The sequence below is a fragment of the Nicotiana tabacum genome, chromosome 16 (genome assembly GCF_000715075.1).
Source record: "Nicotiana tabacum cultivar K326 chromosome 16, ASM71507v2, whole genome shotgun sequence".
Classification (NCBI taxonomy): Eukaryota; Viridiplantae; Streptophyta; class Magnoliopsida; order Solanales; family Solanaceae; genus Nicotiana; species Nicotiana tabacum.
Window position 1 is genome coordinate 30,075,250 of NC_134095.1, and position 17,069 is coordinate 30,092,318.

Here is a 17,069-nt window from a genome sequence, read left to right on the forward strand (position 1 = left end):
CTTACGCTAGGAGTAACTAGTAAGGTCTATGAAGAATGAAGATGAAGCAACTGAAGAGTGCGGCTAAGAAAGAATAGGAGAGAATGAACTGAAGCCCTAACATATGTATATACTTAAGGGTAAAGTCGTAATTTTATTAATTCTTATTGGGTTATCGGTTAACCCATTAACAAAATTGGCAAACCAAGGCCCGAACCGATAACCCAATAGTGAAAAAAATTTTAAACCGTTATCGAACTATTAACCCAATAACCCGATACCGATAACCCAATAAACAATTAATGGTTCGGGTTATCGGTTTTACCTGATATATGCCCAGCCCTAGTGATAGGTTACAAGTACCTTGGGCACAAGTATTTTACTTTATGTATTGATGATCTAACAAACTTACCATTCAGGACCAGATAAGGAACCTATTACACATTTACAAGACCTTGAGATCACAAAGTTTTAGGTTGGGATCCAACCTTTGGGAAAGCAAGGTGAATGTTATTACTGAATCAAAGGACCAGCAGGAGCTGACCATAGAAGATCTGGCTGGAAATTTGAACACCTACGAGATGAAGAGGAGGATAGACAATGAAAGAAGAGAATCAAAGAAAGAAAAGAACTTGGTACTCAAAGCTGATAGCAATGACTCAAGTGAGGAAGAGTATAAGGAACAACTTAGGGAACAGGTCCGAACTAGTTTCCGAGGAGACTGTATGAAGACAACTCTCCAGCAAAAAAGTTGCTGCCTGCACACGCTATTGTACAGGAACAGTATAACAGTTAACTTTCTGTGGAAGGTTTTTTACCTCCCTTGATTACATCATTGTAAGTGATGTCACACAAGTATAAATACAATCAAGGAAGGTAAAATAACTTACTTCATGAGAGAACCAGATAAAGAACCTGAAAAATGCCTAGTACAATCATTCAAGTTAATCGACTCAAGATAATCCGGGTAGTGTGCTTTATATTCACAGGAACCAGATTAGCGACCTGATACCTTGGTGTTCCCCTGACAGAAGTATAAGTCAACAGTACAGCTGGAAAGCAATTGCAGAAAGTGACTGCCTGCAACAGTGCAGCAAACAGTGCAGCAGTCACTTCTCATTGAGAAGAGGCATGTACTAACCAATATTTGACATCACTAAGGTGATGTCTTTTGTTGTATAAACTTGGTGCAAGACACAACATATTTTTCCCAAGACTTGCAAAATCAGAAACGAAAATCCTCTCTCAAGTACAAGAACAACCTCTCTTAAGAACAAAGTTGCTTCAACCTCAAGGACCAGATCCAAGATTAAAGATATCTTAAGTCCTTAGGTTTGTTGAGTCTTTGTTATTTGTTCTTCATTGTAACTCCTATCTTGCTTTCTTAGAAACTGTGTTTTAGGAAACCCAAAATCACAAACCCTCCAAGTTTGTATCTTGGCTAGAGTTAGTCGAGTTGTAAAGCCTTTGTAATAGAGTTATTATAAAGTGGCTTGTAATAGGGTTATTACAAGTTAGAGTATTTAAAGTCTTTGTCACTAGAGACTGACAAAGTGACTTGTGGTGAGAGTATCACAAGTTAGTCAAAATCTTTGTAACTAGAGAGTCACAAATTGGCTTGTGGTGAGAGTGCCACAAGTTAGTTGAGTTGAATCCTCTGTAATAGATGTATTACAAAGTGGCTTGTAATAGGTGTTTACAAGTTAGTGAAGTTAAAAGCCTACAAGTGTAGGTCGTGGTTTTTGTCCTCTTGAGTTGGAATTTTTCCACGTAAAAATCCTCTATGTTCTTTACTTACTGTCGAGCTACTGTATGAGCAATTAGAGAACCTAATTCCCTAAACTAGTTGGTATTACAGTCTGTTGCTTACAATAGGAACTTATAGAGAATCTAGTTCTCTATATAGTGGGAACTTATCTAGTGTCTCATTTATATACTGGTTCAGTAGGTAGCACTGTGGGAACTGATATAGGACCAGATCACTATATAGTTCGGTTCATTAGTATCTTCAGTGGAAACTCATAGAGAACCCAGTTCTTTATACAGTCTGGTGGACGTATAGTTTCTAATAATCGATATTAGAGCGGGTTCTTTCTTAAAAGGCTAACACCTAGAAAGGATCTACATGGCTGCTCCGCTAAACTTTGAGGAAAGTCAATCAACCAATAGACCAAAACGATTTCAGAAGATAGGTTGCAAAAATGGTGGGATCCCAAAGAAAGGAAGTTCCAGCAGGAATTCCAAAGGAAATGATTGTTGTCATACGTGTGGAAAGCCTGGACACTTCATCAAAGACTTCCCATTTCTGAAACAAGAGCATCACAAACACAACTCTAACAAAGTAGCAAAAAGGAACATGGTTCCTAACAAATGATTCAGCCAAAAAAGTGCAACTGAGAATATTGTGAAGCAAGCTCTTGCTGCATGGGGAGACTCCTCCAGTGAATCAGAAGAGGAACCAGATGTAGGAAGCAGCTCCATGATGGCAATGCAAAATGAAGATGATTCATTGTTTACATTGATGGCTCAGTCCGATGAGGATGAAGAGGATGACAATGATGAGGTAAATTTTAGGGATGTTTAGTGAAATCTAAAGTCCTACTCTTCGAAGAAATTGATGTCGTTAGCAAACGTTCTAATTGATACATATTATAGTTTTGTTAATGATAATGATGCCCTAATCATAAAGCTAGGAAATGCTGAACAATCTAGAGATTATTTGATGGTAGTGGTTGTTGACTTGAAGAAAACTATAGAGAACCTTAGCAAAGAGAAGAATACACTAGTGGAGAAAATTGCAGCTACGGTTGAAGAAAGGGATGATATGGTAGTTTCCTTTGAAGATTTAAGGGAACAAATGGAAGAAGTAACTAGAGAACACAACTTGTTGAAAAAAACAAACAAAAAAATAGATGGACAACACTGAGGGAGAGGAAGTGGTTGAGAGTGAGCTTAAGAAAATTAAAACAAGTCTTGTTGTTGAGCTTGAAAAAAATAGACAACTTTAGGAGGATTTAAAAAGGATTAAAAATGATCTTGATAAGTCACTAAAATGGACCGGTCCTCTAATGTGATAACGTCTATATACATTAGTAATGGTGAAAACAGGCAAGGAATCGGGTTCCAAAAGGCTAAAACCTCCTATAATCCCCATAGAAAGTATGTAATTGTGGCTGATAATAGGTTGAGCACTCACTATGGTCAAATTGTTCATTACAAGGACTCTTGTAAAGTTAAAATTCAGTCTTTACAAAAAAATAGAGTTTTTGTTGAAAAGAGGCATACTGATAAGGAACCTGGTTCCCTGAAAAGAAAATATGTGTTGCCTGCATGGGTAAAAAGAAGTTTGATCCGCCCGTTCTATCATTATAAGGGACCCAAGTTGGCTTGGGGTTCCTAAGTCTAATCATTGATTTAGTGTGCAGGGAACAATGAAAGGGGGCAGTCAACAGTGGTACATGGATAGCGATTGCTCGAAGCTCATTACTGAAAGTGCAAATGATTTCCTTTCACCGAAGGCCCTGCAAGGAGGGAATGTATCCTCTAAAAATGAAAGAAGTGGTACATTCTCGGTGTCGGAAAGGTTGGAAAGTTTCTCAAATCTGTGATGAAGGGAACAAAGTAGAGTTCTTGTCTAAAGTGTGTACAGTTACTAATTTGGTAACTGGAGAAGTGGTCTTAGTAACCAAAAGATACAAGAATATCTAAGTTGCTGATTTTGAGTCTCTACAAGCTGGTGATATGAGCTACTTGAAGAATGACCTGATTCGTGGTCTGCCAAATTCAAATTTCAAGGAGCACAGAGTGTGTGATGCATGTGCTAAGAGAAATATCTGGTGTTTCAAATGGCAAGGCTGTCATGATGAGTCAGATGAAGGATACAGGCAAAGACAATGCAACATTCTCTTCAACTTCTCAAGAGGAACCTGGTACCCCAATTACTACCACTGAAGCTGAAGAAAGAGATGGAGATGTAGCATTATAAACTTCTGATACAGAACACAATAGTGGAACTCATAATTCTGTTGATGTCAATGATGATTCACATATGGAAGAACCTGGTCCGTCAAATTCTGAAGTTCAAGTATCCAACTAGAAGCAAAAGAGTTCACATCCCTTCAAAATGTAATCACATCCTTAGACTCTGGTATTTAACCTGGTTCTAAGCAACTATGCAAGAAAAACTCCGTTAACTTGAAAGGAACAATGTGTGGAACCTGGTTCCACGACCTGCTGACAGAACTGTTATAGGAGTCAGGCTCCCCGTGCTTGGTGTGAAAGATCTATGTTGATGGAATCATCTTTGGAGCAACAGTTGACTCCCAATGTGAAGAATGTGCATAACTCATGGTAAGTAAGTTAGAAATGAGTACGATGGGGGAACTGAATTTCTTCTCAGATTTACAAGTGAAGCAAGAAGCTGTTGAAGAGATTTGACATGGAAACATAAAAAATCATTGACACTCCCATCGCCACAGCTACTTGTCTAGACTGGATGAACCTGGTTCCCCTGTAAAACCGACCATGTACAGAGGTATCATAGGGTCATTTCTGTAGCAGATCAGACATTGTATTTAGTGTGGGATTATGTGCAATGTTCCAATCAAATTCTAAGGAATTTCATCTGAAGGCTGCTAAGAGAATTCTGAGGTATTTTAAGGGCACACAGAACCTGGTTCTGCGCTATCCTTCAGGTGACAAATTCAACCTTATTGGTTATGCTGACGCTGATTATGCATGCTATATTGTGAACAAGAAAAGCATATCTGGAACGACACATTTTCCAGGGTCATACTTGATCTAATGGGGTACAAAGAGACAAACTGTGTGGCTTTTCCTATTGCTGAAATTGAATACGTGGCTGCTGCTTTTTGTTGGGCTCATTCACTATAGATCAAGCAACATCTTGAAGACTTTGGTATATTTACAGCTTGAACCCGGTACAACACAAGAGGACAAAGCACATTGATGTCAGACACCATCTTCTTAGGGACAATGTTGAAAAGGTTCTGATTTGTATGAAGTTCTGGAAGACGAAGGATCAAGTAGCAGACATTTTCACCAAGGCGCTGAGCAGGGAACTTTTTGAAAGAAATCGTCTGGAGTTGGGGTTGACCAAGCTCAACTGAGGACCTGGTCCCTCGATGATTGTCTATGTTAAGAAAGAAAGGTACAATGCTAAAAAGAATTTTTCGGCGAAATCTAACTCAAATCTATAATGTTACAGGTATACACATATGTCAGTTTCAGGACAAAACAAGTAAGAGTGACATTGCACTTCTAGGAGTCTTTGCTCAAAATTTTCAAAAAATCGTCAAGGAACCTGGTTTCTGTGACTCAGGTTAGTAGTCTCTCCAATACTTATATGCCTTTTTAAGTTGATGAAGTGTCATGTCATAATTTATTTCTGCCTTTCTCCTGCCTCTCCTCCTACCTTTTGAAATCCAAAATGTTAAACCTTTTTTGAACTGACCCATTACCCCAAAAAGACACTTCTCTATCTTACACCCAAATAAAACCTATTCTTTTCTTCAAAACCAAATTCAACCTTGTCTCAAAATAATCTTTCTTTCCAAATATGCCAGAAGTGAACCCAACTCTCTCACTTTCCAAAAACCTAACTCCATCAGAATCAAAACCCCAAGAAGTATTTGGTAGATTTTGATGGAAGTGTAACTGAAAAGGAACATGGTAGATCTAATATTCTAGACCGTGAGGCTAAAGTTGCGGTTGGATTCGTAGAAATGTTGAAGAATGGAGAAATTGGTGAATGTGAGGACTGAATGAGGGACCTGATCCCTCAAGTCCTTCTCATGAAGTTAATTTTAATGATGATCTTTTTCTCCTTGAGTTCTGTGTATAAACAAACTTTCGATCAGTAAAAAGGATTGATGAAAAGTAGGCTGATTGATGGTGAAGTGGTGTGAGCTACTGATGTGATTGTGGAAGAGAGAATGAAATGAAATCTTTTCCTATGAGAAAGAATTTTAAAAAAAGAAAAAGAAAAAAAGGGGGTTGGTTGAGAAAGATGCAGCAGATGATAAGGGTAAACAGATTGAGAAGAAGAAAAGGGAGACATGGCTGCTCATGGATAGAAAGGGTAGTGTAAGTAAGGAACCTGGTTCCTTATAGAACCAAAGGTTGAGTCATTAGGTTTGGAAGGAGAAGACTTTGAAGTCTCAAAGAGTGCTGTCAGGCAGAGTGATGAGTTCCAAAACTAGAATCACCTCATTGTTCCTCCAAGTCCCAATGTTTCTGAAGAAGAAGTATCAGACTTCTATGTTTTATGTGATACTATGATTCTATATGTGCATGGGACTCGTTTGTTATTGATGAGACGAAGCTTGGGGAGAGTCTTGGTGATCTGATTGATGGTTCAACCTACTTAGTAGGTTGGGAACCTGGTCCTCGTAGGCCCTCGACAGAATAGAATGCTAAGTTGAAGGGTGAGAATGAAAGATTGAGGAAACAAGTGGAGGAATTGAGAGAGCAAATGATCATTGATCAAAGGAGAGTAAATGAACGAATGGACAAGCTCATCAAAGCCTTAGCCCCTTACTTTTCTTCCTGCCCAGTGATCCATGTCCTTCACTTCTTCCAAATTCCCTTGAATTATTACTTTCTTTTGATCCCTATATTTGTTGATAATGGTACTTTAGTTGTTTAAATTGTCATATTAGGTATTGTTGAAACTACTGTGCTTTTGTTATAATTACTCCACTATGGGCAATCACTCTATGTTGTGCACTGACATCACTTGTTGTTCTTGTTATTGTTTATGCTGTATTGCCCAAGTGGCCTGAGTTAATGTTGCTGAACTTCCTTTTGGTAGTACTTCTTCTGTTATTCCTTTCGATGATGCCAAAAGGGGGAAGTTATATAAGTGTCAACATGGGGGAAGTTATATAGGTGTCAACATGGGAGGAACAGAATCGAATGTTGTGCATGAAAGATGGATCTGTTTCGCTGGGGGGACGTTGCTGATAATACAGGGAAACATATGAGGAATCTAGTTCTCTGGTTCTCAAGAGATAGCTCTGCTTCGTAGGGGGAACATTGCTGATAAAATATTGATTATAGGTCTGATCCGCAGGAAATATATGAGGAATCTGGTTCTCAAGAGGAATATTAGTTCTGGGTTTGTCATCATAAAAAATGGGAAAATTGATAAGTTATGGAACTTTGAGTTTTGATGATTTGCCAAACAGTCTTGAAGAACCAATTGTGATCGGCTTCTTAGGTTTGGTTTCATGGAGAATATGGCTGATTTGTAGGGGGAACCATATGGAGATCTGGTTCTCAAGGGGAATATCAATTCTAAGTTTGTCGTCATAAAAAGGGGAAAATTGATAGGTTACAAGTACCTTAGGCACAAGTACTTTACTTTATATTTTGATGATCTAACAAACTTACCATTCAGAACTAGATAAGGAACCTGTTACACATTTACAAGACCTTGAGATCACAAAGTTCCAGGTTGGGATCCAACCTTTGGGAAAGCAAGGTGAATGCTATTACTGAATCAAAGGACCTGCAGGAGCTGACCATAGAAGAGCTGGTTGGAAATCTGAAGACCTACGAGATGAAGAGTAAAATAGACAGTGAAAGAAGAGAATCAAAGAAAGAAAAGAACCTGGTACTCAAAGCTGATAGCAATGACTCAAGTGAGGAAGAGTATAAGGAACTTCTTAGGGAACAGGTCCCTACTAGTTTCCGAGGAGACTGTATGAAGTCAACTCTCCAGTAGGAAAGTTGCTGCCTGCACACGCTATTGTATAGGAACAGTACAACAGTCAACTTTCTGTGGAAGGATTTTTACCTACATTGCTTACATCATTGTAAGTGATGTCACACAAGTATAAATACAATCAAGGAAGATAAAATAACTTACTTCATGAGAGAACCAGATAAAGGACCTGAAGCATGCCTGGTACAATTATTTAAGTTAATCGACTCAAGATAACCTGGGCAGTGTGCTTTACATTCACATGAACCAGATTAGGGACCTGATACCTTGGTGTTCCCCTGACAGAAGTATAAGTCAACAGTACAGCTGGAAAGCAACTACAGAAAGTGACTGCCTGCAATAGTGCAACAAACAGTGCAACAGTCACTTCCCATTAAGAAGAGGCATGTACTAACCAAGATTTGACATCACTAAGGTGATGTCTTTTGTTGTATAAACCTGGTGCAAGACACAACACATTCTGCCCAAGACTTGCAAAATCAGAAACAAAAATGCTCTCTCAAGTGCAATAACAACCTCTCTTAAGAACAAAGCTGCTTCAACCTCAAGGACCGAATCCAAGATTGAATATATCTTAAGTCCTTAGGTTTGTTGAGTCTTTGTTATTTGTTCTTCATTGTAACTCCTATCTTGCTTTCTTAGAAGTTGTATTTTAGGAAACCCAAAATCACAAACCCTCCAAGTGTTTGTCTTGGCTAGAGTTAGTTGAGTTGTAAAGCCTTTGTAATAGAATTATTACAAAGTGGCTTGTAATAGGTTTATTACAAGCTAGAGTGTTTAAAGTCTTTGTCACTAGAGAGTGACAAAATGGCTTGTGGTGAGAGTATCACAAGTTAGTCAAAGTCTTTGTAACTAGAGAGTTACAAAGTGGCTTGTGGTGAGAGTGCCACAAGTTAGTTGAGTTGAATCCTCTGTAATAGAGGTATTACAAAGTGGCTTGTAATAGGTGTTTACAAGTTAGTGAAATTGAAAGCCTACAAGTGTAGGTCGTGGTTTTTGTCCCCTTGAGTTGGAATTTTTCCACGTAAAACCCTTTGTGTTCTTTACTTACTGCCGAGCTACTGTAGGAACAATTAGAGAACCTGATTCCCTAAACTGGTTGGTTTTACAGTCTGTTGCTTACAGTGGGAACTTATAGAGAATCTGGTTCTCTATATAGTGGGAACTTATCCAGTGTCTCATTTACATACTGGTTCAGTAGGTAGCACTGTGAGAACTGATATAGGACTAGATCGCTATACAGTTCGATTCATTAGTATCTTCAGTGGAAACTCATAGAGAACCCGGTTCTCTATACAGTCTGGTGGACGCATAGTTTCTAACACCTAGAATGGTGAGGATAGTGGGTGGTGGTAGTCGACAACAGTGGCGGCTATGATTGAGGATGATGGTGGCGGTGGGTGGCATGGTGGTAGTTGATAAAGATAGACGGTGACGATAGTTAATAATAAATATTGATGATAGGGTGTTAATGAAATTAAGTCTTTGTTATACATGTTGACCTGTTAAGGACTTTAAAAACAAAGGCAAGTAATTCATACCTCCATTAACGACATACAAATGAGGCCCAAGTGTTATTGCATTATTCCGGTATAAAATGAGGCCGTGAGAGTACTCGGATCGGACCAGATCTAACCGTATTTATACTTGAGAGAATCCCTTAAACCCAAAGCAAAATTTCCCTCCTGATAACTCATCTGTGTGTTAATTGTGTGTGAAAAAAATGCACGGAAGACCACGCAAAGCTCCAACAACAGAAGAGCAAGAAGCTTCTGCTATCAAAGCTTCCAAATTACGTTCTCTCCAATCCCAATTTCTCCAATTACATCACAACAAAATGTAATCTTTTTTTCTTCCTTTTTATTTTTATTTTTTTTCTGTTCACTGCATGTTCTTGATCTAAATCAATTCTAATTTTCTTTTGGGTTCTTTTTTCAGATATACAAAGGAAGCATTAGATGTAAGTGCAAAGTTATTAGAGTCAAATCCTGAGTACTACACCGCTTGGAATTACAGAAAACTTGCTGTCCAACATAATTTGAATCTACCTGAAGCTGACAATAATGAAGAGTCTATTAAATCAATTCTTGATGAAGAACTCAGATTGGTATGCTATTTTTTTTATTTTAAAAAAGGCAATCTTTATGTAGCCCAAATTCTCAATTAGCTGGCCGTTTTTTTTTTTTTTTTGGGGGGGGCTCCCACCACTTTACTTTTTTCTGCTAAAATCTGTGCTTAAACTGATAAATCATAGTTTGGTTTTTGGCCTACTTGGTCTTGTTGTGGAATGATGTTTTATGCTGTTATTATAAAGTGCAAGAAGTGAGTTGAATAACAATGCTAAGTTATTAACTAAACCTAATATGACTAATTAATCTGATTGATTAGAACGAAGGGCAGCCTTGGCGTAACTGGTAAAGTTGCCTCCATGTGACTAGGAGGTCACGGGTTCGAGGCGTGGAAACAACCTCTTACAGAAATGCAGGGTAAGACTGCAGGGTAAGACTGCGTACAATAGACCCTTGTGGTCCGGCCCTTCCCTGGACCCCACGCATAGCGGGAGCTTAGTGTACCGGGCTGCCTTTTCTTTAATTTGATTGATTAGAACCCTGCTTATGTAAGCTTCACATAGAGGGTCCCGAGCCATATAAAGTAGAAGAGTATGAGCCTAATATATTGGAATAGATATAAAGTATTCGGCTCTCAACTAGTTTTGCAATGATTGAATATGACTGAGTAGTCTGCATTGAATGAATAATGAACTTTCAAGTATAGTTTAACTTACTTCTATGCTGTTGTGCTTTGGTGGTTCAAATAAGACCAAAGATTGTTTTCGTTCAGCTATTATTTTTCGTGTGAATTTGTCTATTATTCAGCTGAAGTTTTGTATGTTGATTAGGTAGAGAATGCATTGAAGAGGAATTTCAAGTCTTACGGAGCATGGCATCACCGTAAATGGGTGCTGAGTAAAGGGCATTCTTCTACAGACAAGGAATTGTTGCTTCTGGGTAAGTTCCAGAAGGCAGACGCCCGCAATTTCCATGCATGGAATTATAGAAGGTGATTAACTGGATTAAGTTGAATGCAAATCACTGGACTGTTGCATTTTGCTTAAGCACTCTTCTTTTCGGAAACCCTTTCAGGTTTGTCACAGCACTGAAGAACATACCAGATGAGAAGGAACTTGAATACACAACTGAAAGGATATATGACAATTTCAGCAACTATTCTGCTTGGCACAACCGCAGGTATGTTGGCATCTATTATAATTTCTCTTTGGTTCTCTCTTGTTAAGATCTATTTCCTGTGTAGTGAAAGCTCTCTAGCTTGAGATTGTGATATGTTCAACTAGCGCAAAAGCTAAAGTCACTACCATACCAAGAAAACAGTCATACCCCTCCAAGCAAAAGTTATTGTCTCAAATGGAACAATAAGCATGTAGTGTTATCCGATCTCCTTTAAACAGGTCATTGTCACATATTGATGCCCTTTTTACATGTTGAGAAAGTGTGAATAGGACTCTTTTCTGTTTGGAATATTTGGAGGACAGATATACAACAAATGTGTTACAGCATGGATCTAGCGAGCAAATTTATAGGAAGATTTTATTTGTTTAAAAGCCCATAGCTTCATGACTGTTAATCTGTTATTTTTTATGGGCTCTAAGATGCACTTGTTATTTAAGAAGTAGGCAATTAAGTACCACATGCTTTTTTTTTTTTTGAGAATGGTAACATTTTTCTGTATAGTATATAATAAGACATCAGCACAAAGTTTGTGCTGGAAACCAAAATAGGATGTTACATCAGAGCGTCAAAATATTGAAAAACCTACATCCTTGTTGTTCTTACAAGGAACCTAGTACATCCAAAATATCCTCAAGATCAGCTATGTATTCAGATTTACACCAAAAATAAAAAAGAAGAATACAATCCATCTTGATCTTCTGTAGAGTACTGCTTGCATCTTCAAAACACCTTGAGTTTCTCTCCTTCCATATACCAAATGCTTGTTGGGACAATTTTCCACCTGTCTTTTGTTTCTGTTATTTCCCCCTTTATTCCAACATGTCACAACTTCAGAAATACTACCAGGCATTACCCATCTAATACCTCTGAGATTGATGAACAAATCGCTTAACTGGCTAGTGATTCTGCAATGTAAAAGCAGATGGTTGATTGTCTTTGTATCCTGTCCACACAAGTAGCATCTTGCACAAATTGGTAATCCCCTTTTTCTGAGGTTATCCCGAGTCAAAACAGCTTCTCTAACTATCAGCCAAGTAAAGCATGCCACCTTATATGGTACCTTGACTTTCCAAATGTGTTCCCATGGCCAGAGTGTAATTTGAGATCCTTCCTGGTTCAAATCTCTATATGCTGAATTAACTGTAATTTGAGTACCACATGCCATTTTAGCTCATGAGGAACTCTCATTCTGAATTAAATTCTATATAATGCTGTTATCTGTGATGTGTCTCTTATCTCTTTCAAAGGTTCTTCTCCCCATAATGACTTGTGTACAGTGTTCTTCTTTCTCATTTGCTGAAGGAAAAAGCAAAAGGATATTCTCCCAAGGACAATGTATTTACAGAAGAGTACGAATTTGTGCGCAATGCTCTTTTCACAGATCCAGATGATCAAAGTGGTTGGTTTTACCATCTTTGGCTTCTTGATCAGACAGTTAAACTAGAGACGTTGGTTTCTTCATGGCCACCTCATGGCTGTAATCTTTCCTTACCCATGGATGGTTCGTTTGGGGATTGCTCTTTCTCACCCTTTACCAGTCTTCAATCTAATACTAGAACACTTCCGCTTATTCTCTATTTCAGTGAAGTTGTTGAAAATATATGCTCATCTACAGTAGAAGTTGAATGTGAAAGTATCGTGAGTAATGAGCTCGTTTGGAGATCGCTCTCAGGAGATGAAACTGCGTCTACCCACGCTTGGTTGACAGATCTTAATTTTCCAGAGGAACATGCAAATTCTTTAAAGGCTTACCAAGTAAAGGTTAGCCTTGCTCGTTCTCAAGGCATTTTCTCTTCAACTGGCGTACATCATGGAAATTCTTCTCATATTGCATTTACAGTATCTATATCACCTTATCGTTCAGAACATGTTGACTTGAAAAATGAAGAGAAGATCTCTTGGAATGACGAAAGTTTCTGTACTCATGAAGCACAGTTTCTTGAGTCAGTTCTGGCTAACTTGTTCCATATAGAAAGAACCAAGGGAGACGAAAAAGTGGTGGACTATCAGTGGAATGTTACGACCGTCGATAATGAGATAGCATACTATAGGGAGTTGTTAGCAACAATGAACTGGTAGGCAAATCTGTTTACAAGCTGAGTATATCAATCTGCGGCAGCTGTATTTTCCATCTTATTCTTCTCTTATAAGCTCTTTGTCTGTTTCAGTAAAATTGGGAAGCTGACACTTGCAAGACTGCTGATGGCGCATGACACTTTAATGTCATATACTGGCACTAGTCATAGAAATTTTAGCCACCACACAGAAATTCTTCAGCTATATGATGATTTAAAGAAAATGGACCCAGCACATTTCCACTACTACCAAGATGAGTACAGTTTAGTACTTCTGAAACAGGTATCTGTTCTGTTGTATTTTCCTTGCACCTAGTTTTCTAATGGATAGCTCATTATAAGTTTAATTTTCTGTTATATGAACATATCCTTTGCAAGCCCAACTCGTTTAACTTTAATGTGGTGTTATCTTTTGGAGAAACTAATGCCATAAAGAAGTTGGAGACCTTGTGGTTTATTCCTCCAACCAATGCTAGCAACAACTTGTATTTTCGAAACTTGAACCTTTGTATAGGTATTCAATTTCTAAAAAGCAAAACAATTACAGTAAGTAGTCTTTAGTTGGTATAAGATTTATTTCCTGTTCAGATCGACATTTTGTTGATCCATTTCTTGGGCAAAGTCTCTGCTCTGTCTATTTGAACCAATTTGAAAGTAATTGATAGTGTGGACGAAAGTGCCATTCCTTTTTATGGGTCCTCAGAAACCTCGGCAGTTAGACATCTTTGTTCCAATTATTTTTTAGTGTTTTGTTTGATCTCTCTTTATTGGTTCTTATTCATCTGGTAATGTGGAAATAATGATAAATCTCTCTCTCTCTCTCTCTCTCTCTCTCCCCTGTAGGTCTAACGTTTGTGATATGTTATTGAATCTTACCTAGAATTGCACAAGCTTACTATCTAACGTTGCAGATAATCTCCAATCAAGACTTGTTGCTAAAGCACTGCTGTAAATATAGGGATCCGTCTTCTCCAAAAATCAATAATTTTTGTCTGCGGCTTAATGATCTCTCACTTTCACGTATTGGGTCTATGGAGAAACTTTTGTGGGTTCAAGTCTTAGATCTCAGCAACAACCAACTTCAGTCACTTGAAGGTAATTTCCCTACCTCTTTCTATTATTTTTTTCTTGCTAACTCTAGTTCTCTGAAACAAAGTGGCTACATAGAGCTTACATAGTATTTGTTTTGTCAACTTATTGAAAAATACACTGAAAATATGTCTTTTCCGCGTTCTCTCTGAGTTAAGAAATTCTTTTGTTGAAACAAAATCTTGCACAACCATGATCCAGGAGAAAAAGAAAAAAAGAGAAAAGAAATCTTGTTTATGCCCCAGGGAAAGGGAGATTGTGTTGTATACGGTCGAGTTATGTTTGATAATTTTGTGATGCAACTTCTGAAATCGTAATAATTAAACTTGTATACCTTACAACCCATCCATGCCATCCACCGCTGTAACCTTTACCCAGTTTCCTTTTTGCGGGTGGTGAAGGAGGTCCGGCCAGCAAAAGAACTCTAAAAGATGCCACAATATTGTCTTCTCTCCTTTATATGCAACGGCGCCCAGGGGATTGTGAAAACACAACAGGTATCTATGAGGACAAGATGGTGGGCCTTTCTCGAGTCAAAGTTTGGCGTAAAGAAACAAGGAAAGAAGAAAAGAAGAACTTTGTTTAACTCTTAGCAAAAACAGCTCTTCTCTTGTAATTTTTTTCATTCTTCTGGATGATAAGAGATCTATCTGTGATGTTTTTCAATGCTTTTTTTCATAGGAAAATACAATTTAGTAACATGGAAGAATTGTATCCATGCATCTTCAAGCTAACAAACTAGTCAAGTACATAAAATTCTCAGTTGTTTCAGAAGATTATCATGAAAAAGGCCTTCATCTACACCACATATAGGTCAAGAGATTTACCCCTTATTCATGTTCATCCTTCTTATTAGCTGTTCAGTTATATGTGGTGATTTAAGAAATTTTTGTTGCATTTTAAAACCATCTTGATTTATGGGTATGGAGAATGAGAGGGGATAGAAGATTCTTCCATGATAGTGAGAGGGATATTAGATGTATCGAATCATTCCTATGTCACATGTTTGGTGTAAAGAGAGAATATCAGGAAGTGTAGATTATTGGGATAACTTGGTTAGATAAGAGTGGTTAAGCCACTCATGCAGATTATAAATAGTTTAGACGTCATGTTGGTGTGATATTAATGATACGATCTTGACTTAAAAAAAGCATCTTGATTTCTTATGATCTTCGTAACTGGGTGAAATGAAAAGAAACTTAAATAGATAGAAGATAACTTATTGAAAAGCATCCATCTAACTGATGGTTTGATTAATAAATTGACAAGCCAAAGTTAGTCATATTTAGATCTTTAGTGTCTCTCACTATTTTCCTCTGGAAAAAAGGTGTGAAATTATGTTATTCAAATGCATGGAAGTCAATAAATGTAGTTATCCAATAAAGTTGATCATGTGATAAAAAGTTGCAATGACTCCGGCATTTCTCGTGTAAGTGCTCGATTATGTTTCTGAATCATGTGGAATTGCTAGAATGACACTGCGTAAGCTAACTGCAAAGGATTGCTTCTAATTTTCTGTGATCGTAAATTCTTTGCCTTAAAATCATGCTTTTCTTCAATAATGCGGCATTAGATTTTTTGGTTTATTTTCTAGCGTCGTCTAATAGGGCGCTTTTTCTTGCTTAAACCAAGAAGCTTGCTTCATTCTATTATTCTCTAAAATTGATGCAGGCTTGGAGGTGATGCAACTTCTCACCTGTTTGAATGTTAGTCACAATAAACTTTGCAGTTTTACTGCTTTGGAGCCTTTGAGAATGCTAAGATCACTGAAAGTCTTGGATATCTCTTACAACGAGATTGGTGCGCACTCTATTGACACGAGGAGGTATTTATGCTCTTCCCCTCTGAACCATAAAAGTGGAGGTGACTGGAAAGCTGAGGAACCCGAGATGCCTTGGGATGAGGTGGCTGACAATTGGGAAGTTTATACTATTTTTAAAGACTTGAACTTGATACAATTAGATGTTATAGGAAATGCAGTTTCGGACGACAAGATAAAATTACTTCTGATTAAGCTATTACCATCACTAAAGTGGCTTGATGGTGAGATTGCAGATAACTAAAAGTTAGATCATTGTCGCTGTTACTGAGTTTCTTTACAGAACAGATATGGTAATCTTTTGTTACTACTCTTATGAATTAAAGATATTTGATGGACAGAATAACTTTTTGTACCATGTCGTTGTTGCAAGACTCTTGTAATTTTTGGGGTTTTTAGATAATTTATATTACTATATCCGTTTGGCACTTGAGCAGAGGTTTGTTCTCTGATTATTGAAGTGATAGTAGTCTACCAAAATTATCCAGCAATGGAGCATGACAACATTTCTTCTGTTACACTACTTTTTTCTGCCATTAAAGGGCAACCTGGTGCATAGAGCATCCGCATTCATACAGGGTCCGGGAAAGGGCCGCATCCCTAGAGGTGTGATGTAAGCAGCCTATCTTGATACAGGCATCAGTGGCTGATTTCACGGCTCGAACCCGTAACCTATAGGTCACATGGAGACAACTTTACCCTTTTTTCTGCCATTATGGCATTCAAACATATACGCATCAGCATACAGGTAAAAAGCGTTACATGCACATTTATTTATCTACCATAACAACAACAAACACAGTATAATCCCACATAGCGGGGTCTGGGGAGGGTAGTGTCTACGCAGCCTTACCCCCACCTTGTTGAACACTTTTATTTATCTATACTTCATAAATTGATGCTTTGACATTCAAAATATCTATGCTTGCATGGATATAAGCTGTGGAAAAATGCATCCCAGAGACTATAACTGGCCTCTTTTAGTTGATTTTGGCATATTGAAGCTTGAAACTGCCAACATAAACAGGACTGAAAAAAATGGCTTGAATTGTCATTTTAAATATTCAATTACTAAAGAGGATTACAGTCCAAAAGCCAAAGATTCAAGAATA

At 37.8% G+C, this 17,069-nt stretch overlaps 1 protein-coding gene across 2 annotated transcripts; it reads left to right on the top strand.

Annotated features, from left to right (window-relative positions):
• Positions 1–9,247: 9,247 nt before the first annotated feature.
• On the top strand, positions 9,248–16,390 carry LOC107794990 (geranylgeranyl transferase type-2 subunit alpha 1). Of its 2 annotated transcripts, none has more exons than XM_016617546.2 (8): positions 9,248–9,565; positions 9,665–9,833; positions 10,626–10,786; positions 10,870–10,974; positions 12,252–13,049; positions 13,143–13,332; positions 13,961–14,144; positions 15,810–16,390. In XM_016617546.2, exons 1-8 carry the CDS (start codon positions 9,450–9,452, stop codon positions 16,199–16,201), a joined length of 2,115 nt encoding a protein of 704 aa, XP_016473032.1. In that variant the 5' UTR covers positions 9,248–9,449; the 3' UTR covers positions 16,202–16,390. The 2 variants fall into 2 exon arrangements, with proteins under 2 accessions (XP_016473032.1, XP_016473033.1); XM_016617547.2 differs by lacking the exon at positions 15,810–16,390 and adding an exon at positions 14,540–14,939 and having other exon boundaries at positions 9,260–9,565.
• The last annotated feature ends 679 nt before the right edge of the window (positions 16,391–17,069 follow it).

What these genes read in the sequence shown, in the direction of transcription:
- LOC107794990 (XM_016617546.2), top strand. Translation starts at nt 9,450, where the DNA reads ATGCACGGAAGACCACGCAAAGCTCCAACAACAGAAGAGCAAGAAGCT. An exon ending in CAATTACATCACAACAAAAT is followed by an intron (nt 9,566 to 9,664) that starts GTAATCTTTTTT and finishes TTCTTTTTTCAG; the next exon opens with ATATACAAAGGAAGCATTAG. An exon ending in TCTGCTTGGCACAACCGCAG is followed by an intron (nt 10,975 to 12,251) that starts GTATGTTGGCAT and finishes ACTTGTGTACAG; the next exon opens with TGTTCTTCTTTCTCATTTGC.